Source organism: Ornithorhynchus anatinus, chromosome 4 (assembly GCF_004115215.2).
Source record: "Ornithorhynchus anatinus isolate Pmale09 chromosome 4, mOrnAna1.pri.v4, whole genome shotgun sequence".
In the NCBI taxonomy this organism is placed as follows: domain Eukaryota; kingdom Metazoa; phylum Chordata; class Mammalia; order Monotremata; family Ornithorhynchidae; genus Ornithorhynchus; species Ornithorhynchus anatinus.
In genome coordinates, this window is record NC_041731.1 from 55168499 (window position 1) to 55192481 (window position 23983).

General features: G+C 42.1%; 1 protein-coding gene across 2 annotated transcripts in view; it reads left to right on the forward strand.

Moving 5' to 3' along the window:
- The window catches only part of SLC26A7 (solute carrier family 26 member 7), a 156588-nt gene that overhangs the window by 118868 nt on the left and 13737 nt on the right, over positions 1–23983 (forward strand). Inside the window, exons 11-16 of one of the 2 annotated variants that reach the window (XR_003759059.1) lie at positions 286–392; positions 3448–3514; positions 8219–8356; positions 10848–10936; positions 11986–12034; positions 19533–19562. Coding sequence is in view for 1 of the 2 variants with exons in the window: in XM_029064214.2 (XP_028920047.1) it covers positions 286–392; positions 3448–3514; positions 8219–8356; positions 11986–12034; positions 19533–19633 (462 nt within the window). In the remaining variant the exon portion in view is untranslated. Of the gene's footprint in view, positions 1–285; positions 393–3447; positions 3515–8218; positions 8357–10847; positions 10937–11985; positions 12035–19532; positions 19634–23983 lie in introns of those variants that run through there. The other variant, XM_029064214.2, reaches the window with a different exon arrangement.

The following is a 23983-nucleotide window of genomic DNA, read 5'->3' on the forward strand; positions in this document are numbered from 1 at the left end:
TACCAACTCTGTTGTATTGTGGTCTCCCGAGTGCTTAGTACAACGATCTACACAATGGTAAATAAATACCATTGATATTGCCATATATAAACTCATCACCGGTGACTTGAAAATCTGGGCAAAGAGATAAATCTGGGAAAGGTTCGTTTGAAGGATTGGCCTCTTCTCCAGGACCTTATATTTTCTAGCATGAAAAGCACAATTAGGATCATGGTACTCACAGAGGTTGATGTTCTGAGGGGAAGAAGAAGAAACTGATAATTTTGCATGTTGTTTTTCTTCCAGAGCATCTGGGTCAGTACATATATCTTTACAATATGTTTTGCTGCTAATGTAGGACTGCTATTTGGAGTAGGCTGCACTATAGTTATAATGATCGCCCGCTTCCCAAGGTAAGAGTTTTGGGGTAACAATAATAATCAATAACTGTGGTATTTGTTAAGTGCTTACTGTGTGCCAAGCACTATACCGTATGCCGGGGTTGATCCAAGATAGATCCCCCATGGTGCTCACAGTCTAAATAGGAGGGAGAGCAGGTACTGAATCTCCATTTTGCAGAGGAGGGAACTGAGGCACAGAAGAGTTAAATGACTTGCCCAAGGTTACAAAGCAGATATATGGCAAAGTGGGGAGCATAACTCCGGTCCTCTGACTCCCAGGCCTATGCTCTTTCCACTAAGCCATGTTTCTTCCCAAAATAAATCATGACCCTTACTTTCTCTCACCTATTCTTCTGTACTGTTTATCAATCAATCAGTCAATCATATGTGTTGAGCACTTACTGGGTAAAGAATTATACTAAGTGCTTGGGGGAGTATAGTAGAACAGGGTTTGTAAACACATTTCCTGCCCCTAACAAACTTACAGTCTAGAGTGCTTAGGAGTGTTGTCTACTCATCTGGGGACATGAACAGCTTGAAGTGTTATGTTCATCCCCTTTACTTTCTAGGTGTCAATCAACACCATTCTTTGAGGTCGCTCCGGATTCCTGGAAAGCCCAAGTTCATATACTCTCTGATAAGAACCCAAAGTGATCCTGATTCTCTCCCTCGCTGTGGACCCGAATAAAAGGATGATATAGGATTGTTTTAATAGAAACTGGCCATGCTAGAAGCCCTTCAGATCGTCTACTCTGACCCACCTCCCCCTAAAATCCCCCTTACATCCACTGTTCCATTATTCCTGTAACTATTCTTCTCCACTACTGTCTATGCCGTTAACCCAGTGTACATCTCTCTGAATGCCTTCCTTTTCACCTTTTCCCTAACAGCGCTGATTTGCAGGTCCAATCTTCCAGTGTCAACCCTTCAACGTCCCTTCCTCCCTTGATTCACCTCATTTGCTCGCCTCCTTTTCATTGAGGTGTAGAAGCAGTGTGGTCTAGTGGAAAGAGCATGGGCCAGCGAGTCAGAGGACATGAGTTCTAATTCCAACCTGCCACACACCTATAATAGTAATAATAATGGTATTTCTTAAGCACTTACTATGTGCCAAGCACTGTACTAAGCCCTGGAATGGATACAAGCAAATCGAGTTGGACACAGCCCCTGACCTAAGTGGGGCTCACAGTCTCAGTCTCCATTTTACAGATGAGATAACTGAGGCCCAGGGAAGTGACATGACTTGCCCAAGGTCACAAAGTAGACAGCTGGCAGAACCGGGACTAGAACACATCACCTTCTGACTCACAGGCCCAAGCTCTAAGCACTATGCCTTTTGTGACCCTGGGCAAGTCACTTAACTTCTCTGCACCTCAGTTTCTTCATCTGCAAAATGGGGATTCATTATCTGTTCTTCTTCCCACATAGACTTGGAGCCCCATGTGGACCTGACTATCTTACATCTACCCAAGTGCACAGTAAAATCTTTGGCACTTAGTAAGCTCTTCAGAAATGTCATGATTATCATTATTATTATTATTCTGTTTTATTGTATTCTCCCAAGTGCTTAGTGCAGTGATTTACACATTGAGAACTCAATAAATACTACCAATTGATTAAGATTATTTTAAGGGACCCAGGAAAGATGGTCCCGATTCCCCAAATCACAATAATCTGGGACAGTTCCTTGTCAGCTCCTTGAAGGTTATTACTCAAGCTGTCTCCTTAACAGTTGGAAGGCAGATTGGCTATTGTTTAGCATCTGGTGGCAGATTGGACCAGGCCAGTCCGTGAAGAAAAAAAGGATGAATCTGTCAAGGACTCACTTTTGAATAGTTGAATATGTGCTAAAATTTAGGTGGAGCCCCTCACAAATAAAGGGTCTTTTACCTTCAATCCAATCCTAGTCTTAATCATGATAATGAGAATCAGAGGCACAGTGGCTTAGTGGAAAGAGCAAGGACCTGAGAGTCAGAGGACCTGGGTTCTAATTCCAACTCCTCCACTTGTCTGCTCTGTGACCTTGGGCAAGTCATTTAACTTCTCTGTGCCTTAATTCTCTCATCTCCAAAATGGGGATTCCGCACGTATTCTCCCTTCTACTTAGACCATGAACCTCAAGTGGGATCTGATTATCTTGTATCTATCTCAGAGCTTACTGCGGTGTTTGGCAAATACAAATATTATAATTGTTATTATAATGTAAGGTTACCATTTTATAAATATCAGTGTCCATAAAAGATAGAACACATTCAATTAATACTCATATTTTTGAGTATTAAAGACTAACAGTGAATTTCTAAGCACTTAGTACAGTGCTCTGCACACAGTAAGTGCTCAATAAATTTGATCGAATGAATGAATGAATGAACAAGCCCATCACTGATAGATCATCCTACTTTTTCATAATTAGCATATTCAATAGTATTTATTGAGAACTTACTGTGTGCAGAGCACTATACTAAGCACTTGGAATGTACAATTCGGCAACAGGTAAAGAAAATCCCTGCCCATTGATGGACTTATAGTCTAATCGACTGTATGAAAGAATAATAGTTGGCATTTGTTAAGCATTTACTATGTGCAGAGCACTGTTCTAAGCACTGGAGTAGATACAGGGTAATCAGGTTTTCCCACATGAGGCTCACGGTTAATCCCCATTTTCCAGATGAGGTCACTGAGGCCCAGAGAAGTGAAGTGACTTGCCCACAGTCACACAGCTGACAAGTGGCAGAGCCGGTATTTGAACCCTTGACCTCTGATTCCCAAGCCCGGGCTCTTTCCACTGAGCCACGCTGCTTCTCTAAGAAAGAAAAAGCATGTATGAAAGAGGGAAAAAAATCCTGCTTTCAGAATAGAATTAGTAAATGAACAGGTAAAAGATTATTTGAGCTGCCACAAATAAACAGGTAGATTAATGAATTTGTTATTGGTGGAAAATATAATTTAAAGTTTCAACGGTTTAAAGGTCTGATAAATTTAAGATGTTCTTTATTCTTTAAATACTTCATCTCTCTGAACAATAAGAAAATTGTCTACTTCATTGTTTTTTCTGCCTTCTTTTCAGAGCAAAGACCTTGAATTTGAGAAGTATGAAAGAAATGGAATATAAAGTGAAAACTGAAACTGATTCTGTAAGTTTACCCTTTTCTCTTTACACAATTTAGTTGGATTTGCATGTGCCAGGAGTTTAAAGGAGGTTCCCTAAATACAACAGCTGACGAATGATCAAGTTAAAAAATAATAATTTTCCCCACTCTTGATTTTTTATGAAGTGTCATTTGTGTATCTAGATCAGGCATAAGTATAATGATTGTAACTTCCAAATAAGAAATATATTGATTAAATAGGCCTGGGGTCTATGGGGGAATTCAGGGGAGGAAGAGACCTTGAGTTCATTGATTGCCAATCTTTGAAACAGGTTTCATTATGGAAAAGACGAGTAATAATAATTATGGTATTTGTTAAGCGCTTACTATGTGCCAGGCACTGTATTAAGCACTGGAGGAGATGCAAACAAAAAGGGTTGGACACAGCCCCTGTCTCATGTGGGGCTCACAGTCTCAATCCCAAATTTACAGATGAGGTAACAGGCCCGGAGAAGTGAGTGACTTGTCCAAGGTCCCACAGCAGACAAGTGGCAGAGCTAGGATTTGAACCCATGACCTTCTGACTTCCAGTCCTGTGCTCTATCTACTATACTGGGGACAATTGTTGTCAGGATTATATTGGTACCGCAAAATTCCATGGAGTATTAGTTTAAATAGGTAAGTAAAGTGATCAGAATTAAAGTGGATTGGAAAGGAAAAGGAGGCTCTTTAGGAGATGCACTTGAGATAATAATAATAATGTTGGTATTATTGTTAAGCGCTTACTATGTGCAGAGCATTGTTCTAAGTGCTGGGGTAGATACAGGGTCATCAGGTTGTCCCACGTGGAGCTCACAGTCTTCATCCCCATTTTACAGATGAGGTAACTGAGGCACAGAGAAGTTAAGTGACTTGCCCACAGTCACACAGCTGACAAGTGGCACAGCCGGGATTCGAACCTGTGACCTCTGACTCCCAAGCCTGTGCTCTTTCCACTGAACCACGAGATGCAATTATCAGAAACTCTGGAATCCAAAGACTGTAATCAATCAATCAGTGGTATTTTTTGAGGGCTTACTGTGTTTAGAGCACTTTACTAAGCACTTGGGATATTATTGGTTTACTGACATGAGGCACAGTTGGCTGCTCTGCTATACCGCTGATTGATTATGTACTTTAAATTTTCAACTTAATTGAGAAGCAGCGTGGCGCAGTGGAAAGAGCACGGGCTTTGGAGTCAGGGCTCATGAGTTCGAATCCCAGCTCTGCCACTTGTCAGCTGTGTGACTGTGGGCAAGTCACTTAACTTCTCTGTGCCTCAGTTCCATCATCTGTAAAATGGGGATTAAGACTGTGAGCCCCACGTGGGACAACCTGATTCCCCTGTGTTTACCCCAGCGCTTAGAACAGTGCTCTGCACATAGTAAGCGCTTAACAGATACCAACATTATTATTATTAACTTAATGTTCTTAGGGAAGAGTAAACGAACTTCAAAAGAGGAGTAAAAATGCACATTTGTAAATAGATCACTTTCTCAAATGGGTCCTGACCCTAACCTTTTTGGGAAGTTTGGTTAACATTTTTTTCCTTCAGTATCTTTAATGTTCACTTGCCTATCCAATTCCATGGTTCCCTTCAGAAATGTCAAGAACAGGTTTCCCATCAGGGGCATCATTCTCAGGTGATTTAGAAATAGACTGAAAGTTGGAAATAGCCAGAATCCTTTTGAAAAATCTGGCACTTATGGAAGTGGCTGCTCTGCTGGCTGGCTCAGTGGGTGAAACAACTTAATTCTGGACTCTGGTACAAAATCTGCTCTTTTATTCATCCCACACATCCAATCTGTCACCAATACCTGCCGGTCTCACCTTCACAATATCTTCAAGATTCGCCCTTTCCTCTCCATCCAAACTGCTACCGTGCTGGTAAAGCTCTCATAATATCTTGAATGGATTATTGTGTCAGCCTCCTCTCTGATCTTTCTTCCTCCTGTCTCTCCCCGCTCTAATCTCTTCTTCTTTCCGCTGCCCGGTTCATCTTCCTATAGAAATGCTCTGGGCATGCCACTCCCCTCCTCAAAAGCCTCCAATGGTTACCTATCAACCTCCGCACGAAACAAAAACTTCTCACTCTAGGCTACAAGGCTCGCCATCCCCTTGCCCCCTCCTACCTCACCTCCCTTCTCTCTTTCTACTGTCCACCCCGTACACTCCACTCCTCTGCCGCTCACTTCCTCACCATCCCCCGTTCACGCCTGTCCCGCCGTCGACCCCTGGCCCACATCCTACCGCTGTCCTGGAATGCCCTCCTTCCTCACGTCCGCCAAACTAACGCTCTTCCCCTCTTCAAAGCTCTTCTGAGAGCTCATCTCCTCCAGGAGGCCTTCCCAGACTGAGCCCCCCCCCTTTCCCTCTGCTCCTCCTCCCCTCCCCATTCCCCCCTCCCACCCTCTGCCCTTCCCCTCCTCTCAGCACTGTGCATATTTGTATATATTATTTATTACCCTATTTATTTTGTTAAAGATGTGTATATCTCTGTGTTTCTATTTATCTTGATGATGTCTGCACTAGACTGCCTGCTTTTTGTTCCGTTTTGCTTTGCTGTCTGTCTCTCCCGTTTAGACTGTGAGCCCGTTATTGGGCAGACATTGTCTCTATCTGTTGCCAAATTGTACACTCCAAGCACTTAGTACAGTGCTCTACACATAGTTAGCGCTCAATAAATACTATTGAATCAATGAATGAGAGATTTTTGGCTAGCCTCAGCTGGAAGAAGAAAGAGGGGAAGATTTGATGTTTAATCCTGTCAACTCTGTGCCTCTTTCTTCCAGACCTCCAAACTCTGAAAAGTCATAATGGTCAACTAGCAGTCCAGTAGATAACTAAAAACACCTCCAGATCATATGGGGCCAGGACCCCTACATCTACTGGTTTGGGTCCTTTGACCTTGGTAGCCACACCAAGTTTACCCCTGAAATTACTCCCCCAAGCAGGTTCAGAAGCTTTGAATTAGCATGAAAGTCTCCTCTTGTTTAGGGTTAGATTTGAGCTCTGAACCTCTACAGGTTTGCTTAACAATGCTAGTATGACATTTGCTTTCTGTAGTCATTGTAAATTAATTCCATGTTAGAAACCAGCTCAGATTGATGGCCCCAGAGCCTACACAACTACCTGTCCAAAATTTAGGGAACCTTAGGATTGGAGCACTCTTAATTGAGAGCTCGTGAATCACTATTCCATGAGTCCTGGCTGCCTCAAGCTTTTCCCAGTGAGCAAATGTGTGAGAGACATCCTGAGAGGATTTGAAGGAAGGAGGAGAGATCAAATATTTTTTTTTCCTCTCCAAACATCATTAGTCTCAATTCCACCCTCCACCTGAGTGAAGAAAGGAAACTTGCTGGATGGAATTGATTTTTGTCATAATGAGTCATTTAAGTCCCACCCAGAGTAATGGCGGATTTTTCTCCAAATAAACAAATCAATATATTGCCAGTCGCTTTTTCTCTTTTTGCTGAAGAGATTCAGCTCTTTCCTAGCATCGAGTTCAATATTTCTTATGATAATCATCCAAAAAGTCAAATGAAAACAAGTCAAATTCAAATGTGAACTGGCAGGCATGCAATCTTCAACTCCCATCAACATTGAAGGTATACGTTCTTGTGTTTCCCAGTCTTCAATCTTCCCTACATTAATCCTCTATTCCTAATAATCCTGATGATAAAAAATGGCATTCAATCTCACTAACTGAAATCAGGTTAGAATGGATTTTTTTATTTTCTATAACCAATTTCCAACCTTAACATGTGAGGGGCCACCTTCTGATAAAGTTTTGATTCATGCCTTTATCTTCAAAAAGTTCCAGAATCATTGCTTTCTTTAACATGAAATTTATCTCGAGCATTTTTTCTTGAGCATTTATGGTATGTAAGTAAGTTTCTTCAGAAATGTTGGCTTTGGAAAGTAGAGCTGAGGGATTGTGAAATGTTTCATGGCAGCAGCAACTCTTTAAAGACTTCTATATAATTACCTTTATAAAAATTAGAAGTTTGTTTTCTGGTTCCTCCTACTTGTTGACTACTGACATTTATTGAGGGTTTCTCACCTCTCCAATTGCAGAGGGGCTGGGATGCTGCTCCAGTTTTTCCTACAGGAAGAAAAATGAAACTAACAAGAAGCATTATTGAACCCTAAACAATGCAAGGGTACAGTTCTGCTGGGTTGGTGGTGGACTGAATAAAGCTTGAAGAGCATTTTGCCATTATTGAAATGGAGAATGTACAGGAAATTGTTATTTACTGTTCAGGGTATACACGGACATTTTCTTTGATTATCTTTAACTGTTGTTCATATCTTCCAGAGGAATGCTTTTCATTCCAGAAGGGTCTTGAAGGTTTTCTCTATGTCTAAATGCTTACCATTAGTTTATCACTATGAATCCAAAGTAATACTCAGTAATTATGACACTGTTTATGCTTTCTAATCTACTTAGTAATGGAGGATTTGCCTTTTCTATGGAGTTAACATCTCATATATTCAGTGTTTTGCAGAGAGGTGTGATTGAACCTCCTCGTCAACACTCAAGGAATGGCTAAAAAAATTATCATCTAAAGGATTATGAACATAACTAAAAATTATTAATATTTTGAAAAAAATAATATTGTCTATTTTTTGGACTGACTATAGGAAGAAATAATTTATCTTCTAAAGTACCTCACTAAGAAATTCTGAATCTTTGTTTCTTCCCTAAAGGAATCTTTGCAGCAGGTGAAAATAATCACAGTTAACAATCCACTCATTTTCCTGAATGCCAGTAAATTTCATGCTGATCTAATTAAAATAATCCAGAAAGATAACACAACCTCCCAGCCACTTGATGATATTAATAAGGTAAGATATGTTATTTGCATGAATAGAGAGTCAGATTGGGTAGAGCTGTTTCATCAATGAGAGTCTTAGAAAATTGAACTACATAGATAGAAATGACACCGTCATTTGCCTAAAATTGTATTCTGCATTTTCGAATATATCTGTGTTGCTACTTTCATGATTCTGTCACATGGAATAGGACTGAAGTGCCATAATCTGAAATGATTAAAAGGTTTGTATTAATTTTAACTTATTCTTAATGAGTCTCCTTTTGCTGTATTCATATTCAGACACTAAAAATCCTAGAAGAAAAAAAGACTGAATTGTTTATTTTGGTATATCCAGTTCACTTTAAGTATATGTGGACACAATCACAAACATACATTTTGGGAAGAAATAAAATTTAGGTAGCGATGTGACCTAATTGAAAATCACAGGCCTGGGACTCAGAGGACCTAGGTTCTAATGCTGGCTCCACCACTTGTCTGCTGTGTGGCCTTAGGTCTCAGTTTCCACATTTGTCAGAGGGGAATTCAATGCCTGTTCTCCCTCCTTCATAGACTGTGAGCCCCATATAATAATAATTCTGGTATTTGGGTAGCACTCAGTATGTGCACCAGACACTGTACTAAGCACTACAGTGGATACAAGCAAATCAAGTTGGACGCAATCCCTGTCCTATATGGGGCTCACAGTCTCAATCCCCATTTTACAGATGAGGTAACTGAGGCGCAGAGAAGTGAAGTGTCTTCCCCAAGATCACACAGCAGAAAGGGGCAGAGCTTGGATTAGAACCCATGACCTTCTGATTCTGAAGCCCTGGCTCTATCCACCACGTCACGCTGCTCCATATGGGACAGTGACTTTGTCCAACCTGATTATTTTGAATCTATCCCTGCACTTAGTAGCTTAAGGAATGGGACAAAGTAAGCACTTAACAAGTACCATAAATAAATTTATGTAAACTGGGACCTGTAGGAGGGTTATTTGTACGGTTTTCTTCATATAGGGCCTGGTTCCTACTAGGAAAGCTTTATTTAAAAGTTTGATTGAAAGTCATGAGTTCTGAAGAACTGAAGAGAGTCTCCCAAGCTAGGAAAAAGTCTCACTTTTCCTTATCATGAATGTGCTCTCTCTCTCTCTAGTTCCCTGCACACAAACAAGACTAAGTAGGAAGAAGGATTTTGGGCCAAATAATACAGTATTTTTGGAAAATGCTTCTCTCGTGTAGACTCAGCTTGTCATGTTGAACTAATACTTTAGAAATATAATACAGAAGAGAATTCTGTTTTTTTTTGCCTCAAGACTGCCCACGGCAAGCTTCATGCTAATTGCCTGCCATGATTGAGCCTGTCTCAAAAAATGAATTGGCGGTAATCCTGTCTTAAACCAGCCCCAGGAACCTGGATGTCAGCATTTTTGTTTGGCATCCAAGCTATATAGTAAATTAATCAATCATTGTGGTATTTGTTAAGGGCTTGGAATGTGCCAAACACTATACTGTGCTCTGGGATAAATACAATACAATCATATCATAAAGTTGGTGTCCCCCATTCATTCAGTCACTTATGGAGCGGTTACTGTGTGTAGAGCACTCTACTAAGAGCTTGGTAGAGTACAATGCAACAATGAACAGACACATTAGCTGCCCACAGCAAGTTTATAATCTAGAGGTGGGGAGACAGACATCAATACAAATAAAAAAATTACAGACATGTACATAACTGCTGTGAGGCTGGGAGGGAGGAAGAACCAAGAGAGCAAGTCAGGATGACACAGATGGGAGTGGGAGAAGAGGAAAGGAGGGGTTTAGTCTGGGAACGTCTCAAAGAAGAGATGTGCCTTCAATAAGGCTTTGAAGGGGGAGAGTAATTGTCTGCTGGATTGAGGAGAGAGGCCAGAGGCAGGATGTAGGCTGGGGTAGGTAGTGGGTTAGGTGAGATCGAGGCACAGTGAGAAGATTAGTATTAGAGGAGTGAAGTGTGCAGGCTGGGTTGTAGTAGGAGAGTAGCGAGGTGAGGTAGGAGGAGGCAAGGTGATAGAGTGCTTTAAATCCCAGTGTGAGGAGATTTTCTTTGATGCAGAGGTGGATGGGCAATCACTGGTGTTTTGGGGGGAGTAGGGTGACATGTCCTGAATGTTTTTATTGAAAAATGATCTGGGCAGCAGAGTGAAGTGTGAACTGGAGTGAAGAGAGACAGGAGTCTGGGAGGTCAGCAAGGAGGCTGATGCAGTAATCCAGGTGGAATAGGATGAGTGATTGTATTAACATGGGGGAAGTTTAGATGGAAAGGGAAGGGTGGATTTTAGCAATGTTGTGAATATGGGACTGATAAGATTTGGGGATGCATTCACACTTTAAGAGGGAAGAAGGGAGAACAAGTATTGAATATGCATTTTATTAATGAGGAAACTGAGGCATGGAGAAATCAAGGCACAATGCATATGTACATCCCTATGGATTATATATTATAAATTATTTATTTATATTAACGTCTGTCTCTCCCTCTAGATTATAAACTTGTTGTAAGCAGGGATCACCTCTAGGAACTCATATCGTGATATACTGTCCCAACGGCTTAGAACAGTGCTCTGAAGGCAGTAAGTTCTCAATAAATACCACTGAGGGGAAAAAAAAAATCTTTTTGCTCAAGTTTATCCAGCAGGTGAGGGGCAGAGTGTCAAGAGTGGGATTAGAACCCAGGTCCTCCTATCCTCAAGCCCATGCTTTTTCCACTAGGCCATGCTGAAATAATGATAGTTCAGACTTTTCCAGTCCTTCTGGTTCCTTGTGCTGCTTAGCTTGTTGTCACTCTAGAAAATATGCATTAGAGACAGAGAACTGACTGTGCTCGTTAGCCCCTTTGGGAAGAAAATGTATTGTAGTAGCTTTTTTTGTGAGCAGAGTCTCAACATCCATAACCCTTGGAAGGCAAGATGGGTTCCCTGGAAAATTTCAGACATTCCACCTCAGGCTAATTTAGCCACTAAAACTGTTATGTGGCCTAGTGGAGAGAACCTGGTCCTGGGAGTCAGAAGGACGTGGGTTCTAATCCCAGCTCTGCCACTTGTCTGCTGTGTGACCTTGGGCAAGTCAATTCACTTCTCTGTGCCTCAGTTACCTCATCTATGAAATGGGAATGAAGACGGTGAGCCCCGTTTGGGACGGGGACTGTGTCCAAGCTGATTACCTTGTATCTACCCCAACATTTAGAACAGTGCTTGACAGACACTAAGCGCATAACCATCATTGATATTAGTAGCATGGATTCCACCTCAAAGTCGAATCTGATGAAACTACTTTTTCTTAGGTTAAAGATCACTTTAAAAGACTAACCTATGGACAGTTTGGGTTATCCGGGACATAATAATAATAATAATAATAATAATGTTGGTATTTGTTAAGCGCTTACTATGTGCAGAGCACTGTTCTAAGCGCTGGGGGAGATACAGGGTAATATTTACCAATATTCTATTGAAAAGCTTCCTGTTAATATGATACAGATTATGATTTCTAATCACTGCATAGCCAAACTATTGCCCAAAGAGCACTAAGTATTTACTTCTAGATCAGAAAGTGGAGAAACTTGTATTTCAGGATGTAAAGTTTATGCATATTTCTGTATAATTTTCTTTCTGTTTCATTTCAGTGTGAACAGAACACACTGCTCAATTTGGTTTCTAATGGCAGCTGTAATGGTAAGTTAGCCACTTGGAAGACACATTGGAAATGCTGTTGTCTGATTACATCCCCAGCAATAGAAAGATTCTGCTTTATTTTTAGTACTCATTTGTTTCACTGTTTTGTTCATAAAATATGCCAGGTTGAATTTTTGCACTCTTTAGTACTTGTAATGAAAGTTTATTCACACTTTTGTCCTTAAACTCCCATTTTTATTTTTTTTAGAGAGGAGAGTGCAAGTTGAATTGGGACCTACAGTTATAACTGATATTTATTCATATTGTCAACTTAGGGACAATTATGTTATTCACTTAGGTTTCCTAGGTTTTCAGTATGATATTCACTCCATTTCAGGTAAAATGATACCCACTTTCAAGAAGAAGGGAGCTAGTCTAGTGGAAAGCCACCTGATATAAGAGTACAGGATTCCTAGGTCTGTCAAACATTTGCTCCTCAACTCTCCTACCTATTTAATGAGAACATTAATAATATCTGGCCTATTATTGTGGGACTATTATGACGATATGGTTTTATTATGGGATTGTTGTGACGATATGGAACCTATGCATTGAGAGTGTATACATTGGCTTTGTATGCATGTGTACTTACAGAAATCTGTCCCTCATACTCAGGGAAGATGCCACTGACACAGAAATTCAGTGATAAGTGTGGGTGTGACTGAAAGCGTCAAAGCAGGACCTATCTCCTACTCTAGAGCGTGAGCTTGTTGTGGGCAGGGAACAGGTCTACCAACTCTGTTATACTGCACTGTCCCAAGTGCTTAGAACAGTGCTGCGCATACAGTAAACAGTGAACACCACTGGTTGACTGATTGATCGTGGGACCCACAGTCCAGCCAGACTGTGTCAGAGAAAATCCATCTTTAATTATGCTGACGTACCTGTTGTTCGCAGCATCTGGTACTGTTCTCAATTTTGTCCTTTTGTCTCACAATTCATTTGAAGCTTTCATTCCTAAAGAACAGCTCCTTCCTTCCTTGCAATGTGCCACGCTGGTCTTTCTTGGGCAAATGACTCCCAGTTTTCAGCTGGTTTGTATATGTTCAAAAACGTGAAAGTACATTTCAGTGTGAACCTCTTTCCCAGCAGGGAGAATGGGCTGAGGAAAAGGTGCAGATTGGCATGTCATGAAATTAACAGGGGAAAGAAAATTTCAACTCTTCAGATTACTAGACATATAGGATGGATGGCCTCCAGATTTTTGGTGTGGTTACAGTCCCACCTATCTTCAAAAAGAAGATGACCGAGTTGGGTGGGCATAGGGCTGCGGAAGGCTTTTGGCAAAGGGGAGAGATGATTTGGCAGCACTTACCACACCTCTTCCCAGTGGAAACATAGTTATGCTGCTTCTTCAGATGTGAGGATTGGCTCTTCTGGCATTCAATGAGACTGAAGGGCATTAAGCCCCATCTAAAGAGAGAATGACGGAGGGACAGAAGGAGAGCTTTTTTTTTTATTTCTCATATCAAAAGGTGTGCTGTTGGCCATGAGAAAACTGAGAGAGAAAAAGTTCAGATGAGCAGGACAACCCATCACCACTGATTGAAATACAAATCACTGAAATACAAATAAAGCCAGTGTCCTATTAATGGTGGGCTTTTCCTGACCCTATCCTAAAGAAAATTCTCATACAACTAGGTAACCCTGGGCCATGGCTGTTCAGGCATTGAATAAACAGCAGAATTTTTGCAACGCTCTGATTATCTGAGTAGCTTCTTACAGAAAAAAAGTTATCACACCAAATGAGGAAGGAGCTAAGAAAGGTGTCTTTAAAATTTCTTCCCTTGGTAACTCCAGATTGGTTCAGTACAATATAATGGGTTTGAGTTTTGTACTACAGTCAACATGAACTTAAAAGGTACCCAAGTAACTGTTGGATGGTAAGCGGAAATGGGGAAACTGTAAACATCAAAAGAAACATTTTAAAAGACACAATGGGTCAAAAACCCCAAACAGTATGGTAGAGCAGTGGACAGCTGAGAAACTCTGCTGAAGATACTTCAATCTGGCACATTGTAATTAGATGCAGGAGGTCTCTTAGGTTGGAGTCTTCAAGAAGATTCCAAAACTAAAAGGCAGAAATAAACAGTGCAAGAGAGTGTCCATAGTAAAAGCTCCAGCAGTGCAACAATCTTTATGCGAGTTTGTGTAGAAGGGATATCAGTCATGCATCAAAGTCAGCAGCCACATTCATAAACATGGACAAAATTTCACAATCACTAACATCATCTTCAAACCCTAAAGGACAACTATGTATAACTTAGAGATTGAACTTGATAAACCCAACCCATCACCAAATAGTTTATTTTTAAAGGTGAACATTTCTTTCTTGAGACACAAAAATGCCATTTTAGTTAATCATTCTACTCTACCTGATATTTTAAATTTCTAAATAAAATCTAATTTCACTTCTTGAAATTGGAAAATTCACATAGGTGCTCATTTTCCAGGGATTGTGATGGATATGTGAATGTGATTCCTTTTAATTTAGATTTTCTCTTTTTCTCTCTCCTTTAGTTCAGGCTAGTTTTTGTAGTGAAGTATTTATAGAAATGTTTGATCATCATTTAGCTCACTGTGGTCAGGGAATGTGTTTGTTTATTGTTACACTGTACTCTTCCAAGCACTTAGTACGGTGCTTTGCACAAAGTAAGTGCTCAATAAATACAGTTTAATGAATGCCCTGAGGAGGTTATCAGTAGTAATAATAATGGGATTTCTTAAGTAGTTAATATGTGTCAAGCACTGTTCTAATCACTGGGATAGGATTGTCTCTATCTGTTGCTGAATTGTACATTCCAAGCACTTAGTACAATGCTCTGCATATAGTAAGTGCTCAATAAATACTATTGAATGAATGAATAAATGCTAGCTAAGCAGGTCAGAGATAATTCCTGTCCCACGGGAGGTTCAAAGTCTAAATAGGAGGGGAATATACATGTACATATTTATAATTATTATTCTATTTGTTTTAATTATGTGTACATATCTATAATTCTACTTATAATGATGCTACCGATGCTTGTTAACTTGTTTTGAAGTCTGTCTCCCCCTTCTAGACTATGAGCCTGTTGTGGGCAGGGATTGTCTCTATTTGTTCCTGAATTGTACTTCCCAAGTGCTTAGACAGTACTCTGCACAATAAGTATTCAATAAATACTATTGAATGAATGAATGAAAGATCAGGCATTGAATTCCCATTTTACTAGATGAGGAAACTGAGGCACAGAGAAGTTACATGATTTTCCCAAGTTCACACAGAAGGTAAGTGGCGGACCTGGGATCAGAACCCAGGTCCTCTAACTCCCAGGCCAGTACTCTTTCCATTAGGCCATACTACTTCCATTGGCTATGTTGTCCATTGGTACACACTTGTCAGCTGTGTGACTCTGGGCAAGTCACTTAACGGCTCTGTGCCTCAGTTACCTCATCTGTAAAATGGGGATTAAGACTGTGAGTCTCACGAGGCACAACCTGATTACCCTGTACCTACCCCAGCGCTTAGAACAGTGCTCTGTACATAGTAAGCACTTAACAAATACCAACATTATTATTATTATTGTCCATTGGTACACACTTGTCAACTGTGTGACACTGGGCAAGTCACTAAACTTCTCTGTGCCTGTTACCTCATCTGTAAAATGGGTATTAAGATTGTGAGCTCCATTGTGGGACAACCTGATTACCTTGCCCCCAGCACTTAGAACAGTGCTTGGCACAAAGTAAGCCTTTAACAAATGCCATCATCATCATCACTGAAAAGACAATGGAGGAAATGGCTTTGAACTGAGAGGAATGTATTCTCACATGGCTGGGATGAAGGAGGAAATGTCATGGCGAAAAGCCAGATGGAGACAAACTAGGAAAAGAACACAGTTAAACCTTCTAGGAAATTCATTCATTCATTTAATCGTAGTTATTGAGCACTTACTGTGTGCAGAACACTGTACTAAGTGCTTGGAATGTACAATTCAGCAAAAGATAGAGACAATCCCTACCCAACAATGGGCTCACAGTCTAGAAGGGGGAGACAGACAACAAAACAAAGCAAGTAGACAGGCATCACTACCATCAAAATAGATGAATAGAATCATAGATAAATGCACATCATTAATAAAATAAATAGAGCAATCAATAGGTACAAATATAGACAAGTGCTGTGGGGAGGGAAAGGGGTTAGAGCAGAGGGAAAGAGTAGGAGCAATTGGGAAGGGAGCAGGAGCAGAGGGAAAAGGAGGGCTCAGTCTGGGAAGGCCTCCTGAAGGAGGTGAGCTCTCAGTAGGGCTTTGAAGAGGGGAAGAGAGTTAGTTTGGCAGATGTGAGAAGGGAGGGCATTCCATGGAGTCCTTGTGTAGATTTTTTTTGCATCAAGACAGTGAATGTTTTTCAAAAATTACATCACAGTTGGTGATTGATCTTTGTCTTTCTATCTTCCTCTTTCAAATACTGAATGAGAGCTTGATGGGAATTAAGAATCACAAGAAAATAGGTTAGTGCTGTGAGATTTTTAGAAAGCAGGATGTTGTCTAGATATTTCTCCCATTGAGAACAAGAGATGCACAATAAAAATATTAAGACCATTTCTGACCTGATTAAGACCAGTGATTAAGACCAAACTCTTTTGAGTTTGATGATAGCAGTTCTGATGGTAAGATATTCAGAGAAACAGCATAGCCTAGGGGAAAAAGCATGGGCCTGAAAGTCAAAGGACTCAGGTTCTAATCCCAGAATTGCCACTTGCCTACTACGTGACCTTGGGCAAATCCCATAACTTCCCTTGTCTCAGTTCCCTCATCTGCAAAGTGGGTAATCAATTCTTCTCCCTTCTACTTAGTCTGTGAGCCCCATGTGGGACCTAATTATATTAGCCCAGAGCCCAGTACAACGCTTGGCACATAGTAAGCGCTTAACAAATATGACCATTATTGTAATTCATATGGTAGGGATGGACGACAGGAACTTTGCACAACCTATACTGCATTCCCCACTAGATATTGGCAGAATAAATAATTTAAAGTCCAAGCAATGTGACACAACAATGAGCCGATGAGGAATGCTCCTATAAACAGACCAACTTGGTAGACAGCAATCATGAAAGGGGTTGCTTTCTACTGGTAAAGTCTTTGCAAAATCAGGCTATATTTTTAAATGGTATTTCTTAAGCGCTTATTAGTTTACTAGGTGCCAGGAATTGTACTGAGTGCTGGGGTAGATCCAAGTTAATCACGTTGGACATAGTCCATGTCCCATATGGGGCTCACGGTCTTAATCCCTATTTTACAGATGAAGCGACAGAGGCACAGAGAAGTGAAGTGGCTTTCCGAGTATCACACAGCAGACAAGTGGCAGAGCTGGGATTAGAAGCCGGGTCCTTTTGATTTCTAGGCCCATGTTCTACCCACTAGGCCACGCTGCTTCACACTTAAAGTGTTAACAGAGATCAAGTTATTGAGAGACAGTCTCATAAAAAAAAAAGGTCCAGTCCAATATGTTACCAATGACCCGCTTGGATAAAATGGTTGTATCAGTAGGTAACCATTAATAATGATGGTATTTGTTAAGCACTTACTATCTGCCAAGCACTGAAGGGACTAAACTCGAGGGTCATGACTTAACGACAGATTCTTTTGCCTCGCATGCCAGGGTCACCATCCTGGCATCATCTGGTAGATGCACAACTTTAAAGCCACGGCTTGCACTTATTATAGCCAAATAAATCCAAACTCTCAAATGCTTCCCTAACTCCTCCTCCTTATTTTCCCATCCATCCAAGAGTACTGCATGCTAAGTTCCTCCTTTCTTTTGCTGATAGTATGCAAGAGCATGTAGGAACATCTCTTCTCAAAATAGATCACTCAATCTTATTTATTTATCTATTTATTTATTTTAATGGTATTTAAGTGCTTACTATGTACCAAGCACTGTTCTAAGCGCTGGAGCACTCGAGTGATTACTGTGTGTAGAGCACTGTAGTGTTTGGGAGAGTACAATATAATTTGTTTTGTTGTTTGTCTCGTGAACCCATTGTTGCGTAGGGATTGTCTTTATTTGTTGCTGAATTGTACTTTTCAAGCATTTAGTGGAGTGCTTTGCACACGGTAAGTGCTCAATGAATACGATTAAATGATTGAATGAAAGTAGACATGTTTCCTGCTCACAGTTAGCTCCTTCAGGAATCTCTTCTCAAGGGAAAGTCTTCTCCTGTTGATGTAAACGGTACCGATTCCTCCCCTTTGTTAATAGTGTCCAGGAACATTTTCCTTGAGCAATCTCTGATGCATGAACCTACTCACTGTGGGCAGGGAATGTGTTTGCTTATTGTGATAGTGTACTCTCTCAGGCATTTTGTAGAGTGCTTTGCCCACAGTGCTCGATAAATACAATTGAAGGAATGAATGAATGACTAGATTGTACACCTTGAACCGATTCAATCTCAGTACTGTTATCTTGCTGCTATCATTCTGCAGCTGGCATGTCATTTGCAGAGTGACCCCTGGACCACTACATCACTATGTAGGACAAACCTATTAGTATGCCATTTTTTGGCATTATGAGAAAACAGTGCAGAATGCTCTGTCAGTCTCACACAGATCATTTTGGCACCGTTACCCATGGATAGGATTGTAGCCTCAGAAGTGACATCTTGGAAATGAAGAAAATACATGTGTGTTTGTGTGTATTTGATGTTATTCCAACTCACTCTTCCAGAAGTGGAACCAATATGCCAAAGGTGAGAGGCAAGCAACAGAGATGAGCAAATCGAGCTTATATTTATAGAAAGAATAGAAGCAATAGTTATTTTGTTTATGAATGTCATCTTCATGCCATTCTATCTTATTTTAAACTTCCTTTACCACAGCCAACTGAAGAAATAATTGGTCAACTGGCAAACAACTCATTAAGCATCTGTCTTCATTTATGTGTTATGTGTTCACCCTTGTGAGGCAAAATGTATTTTTCATTTGAGGAGGTTGTGACACTGTTAAATGTAAAAACCGGACTGAGCTCAGACATTTCTGACCTATCAATCCATAAATAAAAAATGTGCATCAGATGGCTTACTATGTGACAAGCACTGTAGCACCGAACTAAACAGTGGGAAGAATGAATAGACAGAGTTTCAGTCCCAACCTCTGGGATCACAAGGGACTCACAAGCTAAAAGATGAAGAGGACATATCAAATGGGAAAAACAATAAGCTCGAAATTAAAAAACATCAACTATCAGAAAAAGCATTTTTAAGAGAGACAGTTAAATCCTTGTTTCTGTATTACTTAATTCAACCTGTAGCAACATTTATAACAACGTGGGGAAGTTGCGGGATGATTGTTACTCCGGGGTGTCGGGCAAGGAGAAGGGGAATCACTTTGCTGAGCCATTTGGATATTCTGATTCATAAAGCATATATCTCCCTATACATTATGTCACAATAATTTCTCTTTCTCTCATCTCATAAATGCTCTCTGGAATTTCAAAACTCTATTTTATCCCACAGGAGAATCATCACAAGCACACTCCAGTGAGGGATGCACTTTAATATTAGACTGCAGTGGGTTAGCCTTCTTCGACTACACAGGAGTGTCTATGCTTACACAGGTAATGCATTATTACAGTTTTGGGATTCAGCTTATACTTCTCATTATCCAGCATTTTACCTTGGAACAGGGGCTCTCTCTTCTCTCCGTATCTTTTTCCTTTACATCTCTGTTTTCTCTCAGGATCTGTCTGTCCCTGTCTCGTCCTTTCAGCACACGAATGTTGGACCACAGAAGATTCACCCACTAAGCACTGTCTGCAGGACATTAGTGAATAAAACACTCTTTATCATTTTCATTTTCTTTTGTTCTAATTAATAAGTACATTGATTACTATTTAAACCAGAACTGTATTAATAATGTGCAGTATTTTAAAACTAATATCCACATTTGAAAATAGAATCGCATAAGGGATCAAACTACAGGAATGAGTTGATATGCCTGACCACAGGTGTTGGTGAGCCTGACTGAAGGTGCTATTTCTGATCAAGTTTGAACAGTATTAACCTCTGGGACATTCTGTTTGTTGTAATGGTATTTAAGTGGTAACTATGGTGGTTAAGTGGTAACTATGTCAAGCACTATTCTAAACCCTGGGGTCGATACAAATCAATCAGGATGGACACAGTCCATCCTGTCCCACATGGGGCTCATAGTCTAGGTAGGAGGGATAACAGGTATTGGCTCCCCATTTTACTGTTGAGAAAACTGAAGCACAAAGAAGTGCAGTGACTTGCACAGAATGATGCCATAGGCAACTGACTTTCAGGCCCATCCTCTATCCATTAGGCCATACTGCTAACCATGATGCGTCAAGTTGGATAGTTCAGCTATTCTTTTCATTTAAACTAATTTAAGGCTCCAATAATGTCTTGGCATTTATGATCACTGTATCTGTCATTTGTCAGTCATTCTTTATTCATTCATTCAATAGTATTTATTGAGCGCTTACTATGTGCAGAGCACTGTGCTAAGCGCTTGGGATGAACAAGTCGGCAACAGATAGAGACAGTCCCTGCCGTTTGACGGGCTTACAGTCTAATCGACGGGATTACATTCTTTAGAGCAAAGGGCATGAGGGTACTTAATAAATTTAAGGTGTGAGGCATGGTGACAATGCAGATAATGGAATAAAATAAAATGAGTAACCTAAGTCTAAAATTGTTATTCAACAAACATCATGTTTTAATCTTTCTTTTGGATTTAACATCTTGCAATTGCAAAATGTTGATTTTGGAATTACTCTGTTTTTTTGGTAATTTGCTTCCAAAATTAGAAAGAAAAAAAAAAGCATTGTCTCCATGGTTACTCTGTTAGGGTTTCAAAACCTATCCTCCCACCTCCCTTTAGATGATGATTGTTTTGGTCAGTTGTAATAGATGAGTATTTTAACTTTATGACTGTATTTACATTGAAAATTATTGTAAACGGCAATCATTTAGGTGCAGTAGTAGTCTATACAATGAGAGAATAACCGCCCCATAAATAATCTAGAAGATACAAACACATTTTAACCCCTTCATTTTTCCTTTAAACTGAACATAGGCTAAAGAGCGGATTTGACTGGAGGAGCTCGAGGGTTTGTCTATACATTTATGGCAGGAAGTGGTGAAGCACCTCTGGGAAATCCGCCAAGACCCAAGTCTGCTGAGGCAGAAGGAGAAATTGGAGAAGCGCAGAACAATAGAGAGGATCCAGATGCGGAGGGGAGTGAGGGGGAAATCTAGCACCCACTGGAGCTTGCCGAGGTTGAGGGGAGGGAGGGCTGATGCTGCAGCAGCACTACAACAAGCAGAAGCAGCACGGTCCAGTGGATAGAACACGGGCTCGGTAGTCAGGAGGACCTGGGTTCTAATCCCGACTGACACTTGTCTGCTGTGTGACCTCGGGCAAGTCCCTTAACTTCTCTGTGCATCAGTTACCTCATCTGTGAAATGAGGATGAAGAATGTGAGTCCCATGTGGGACACATGTGGGACAATTGTTGCCGAACTGTACATTCTAAGCGCTTAGTACAGTGGTCTGCACACATTAAGCGCTCAATAAATACGATTGAATGAACGACAGGGACTGTGGCCAACCCGATTTGCTGGTATCCACCCCAGGGTTTAGAACAGTGCCTGGCATATGGTAAGTGCTTAACAAATAGCACAGTGATCATTATAATGATGATTACAGCAGGCAGCTAGAGTCTGGGCCTGAGGGTCCCTGTGGAGGTAGTTTTTAGAGATGGGCTGGGCTGGAGCAGTAGGCGGGACTGACACATTAGGGCTGGAGAAGGCCTGAGATGCCCCTACGCTCGGCACTCTGGCGTCTCCTGGGTTGGAGACATCGTCGGTGGTAGCGACTCAGTGGAGCATCGGAGGCCATCCCTTCCGATGAATTCCTCCCTCTCCGTTGCCGACCCCGTGAGGCTACGATACAGGGGGAACTGTGGGGGGAGCCAGAAGAGGAGAAGGAAGATTGTGTCCCTGGCTGGCCACCTGCACCTCCTCACTGTGACCCTTTCCGCCAGCTGGTGGGGCCCACCTACGGATTTGTCCTGACAACAATTCAGGGGGCATTGGTGGTAGCTATGGGGCCTCCAACCTGCCACACTCTGACCGGTTAATCGTATTGTTTGAGCTCACCATGTGCAGAGCAGTGTTCTAAGTGCTTGGGACAGTACCATATGACAGTAAACATTCACTGTCACTGGCTGCTGCTGAGGTCAGTCTGTCCCCAGGTGTCTGTGCTTGATCTGTGGTGGGGAGCTCGGCCACAGCAGCGGTAGCTCAGGGCCTGGGCCCCGCAACTGCTGTAAGGAAAGAGCAGTGGTAATAAATAATTATGATATTTGTTAAGTGCTTACTATGTGCCAGGCACTTGTTTAAGAGTTGGGGTGGATACGAGCAAATCTGGGCGGACACAGTCCCTATAGCAGGCTGATCTCATAGTCTCAATATGCCTTTTACAGATGAGGTAACTGAGTCACAAAGAAGTGAGGTGTCTTGCCCAAGGTCAAGGCCCAAGGCCCACTCAATCTCCATTGGCTCCTTCCCCTCTGCCTTCAAACATGCCCACGTCTCCCCCATCCTAAAAAAACCCGCTCTCGACCCCACTTCCCCCTCCAGTTATCTCCCTATCTCCCTACTACCCTTCCTTTCCAAAATCCTAGAACGAGTCGTCTCCAATCGCTGCTTAGAATTCCTTAACTCCCATTCTCTCCTGGACTCCCTCCGATCTGGCTTCCGTCCCCTCCACTCTACCGAGACCGCTCTCTCTGAGGTCACCCGTGACCTCCTTCTTGCCAAATCCAATGGCTCCTACTCCATTCTGATCCTCCTTGACCTCTCTGCTGCCTTTGACACCGTCGACCATCCCCTCCTCCTCCACACCTTATCTCACCTTGGCTTCACGGACTCCGTCCTCTCCCGGTTCTCCTCTCATCTCTCTGGCCGGCCATTCTCGATCTCCTTCGTGGGCACCTCCTCCCCCTCCCATCCTTTAACTGTTGGAGGTCCTCAAGAGCCAGTTCTTGGCCCTCTTCTGTTCTCCATTTACACTCACTCCCTCGGTGAACTCATTCGCTCTCACGGCTTTGACTACCATCTCTACGCAGATGACACACAGATCTACATCTCCGCCCCCGTCCTCTCCCCCTCCCTTCAGGCTCGCATCTCCTCCCGCCTCCGGGACGTCTCTACCTGGATGTCGGCCCGCCACCTAAAACTCAACACGAGCGAGACTGAGCTCCTCATCTTCCCTCCCAAACCCGGTCCTCTCCCAGACTTCCCTATCACCGTGGATGGCACGACCATCCTTCCCGTCTCTCGGGCCCGCGATCTCGGTGTCGTCCTTGACTCGTCTCTCTCGTTCACCCCACGCATCCTATCCGTTACCGAGAACTGCCGGTTTCACCTTTACGATATCGCCAAGATCCGCCCTTTCCTCTCCACCCAGACGGCTACCTTACTGCTACGGGCTCTCGTCATATCCCGGCTAGACTACTGTGTCGGCCTTCTCTCTGACCTCCCTTCCTCCTCTCTCGCCCCGCTCCAGTCTATTCTTCACTCCGCTGCCCGGCTCATCTTCCTGCAGAAACGATCTGGGCGTGTCACTCCCCTTCTCAAAAACCTCCAGTGGTTGCCTATCGACCTCTGCTCCAAATAAAAACTCCTCACTCTAGGCTTCGAGGCTCTACATCACCTCGCCCCTTCCTACCTCTCCTCCCTTCTCTCTACCGCCCACCCCGCACGATCCGCTCCTCCGCCGCCCACCTCCTCACCGTCCCTCGGTCTCGCCCATCCCGCCGTCGACCCCTGGGCCACGTCCTCCCGCGGTCCTGGAACGCCCTCCCTCCTCACCTGCGCCAAACTGATTCTCTTCCCCTCTTCAAAGCCCTACTTAAAACTCACCTCCTCCAAGAGGCC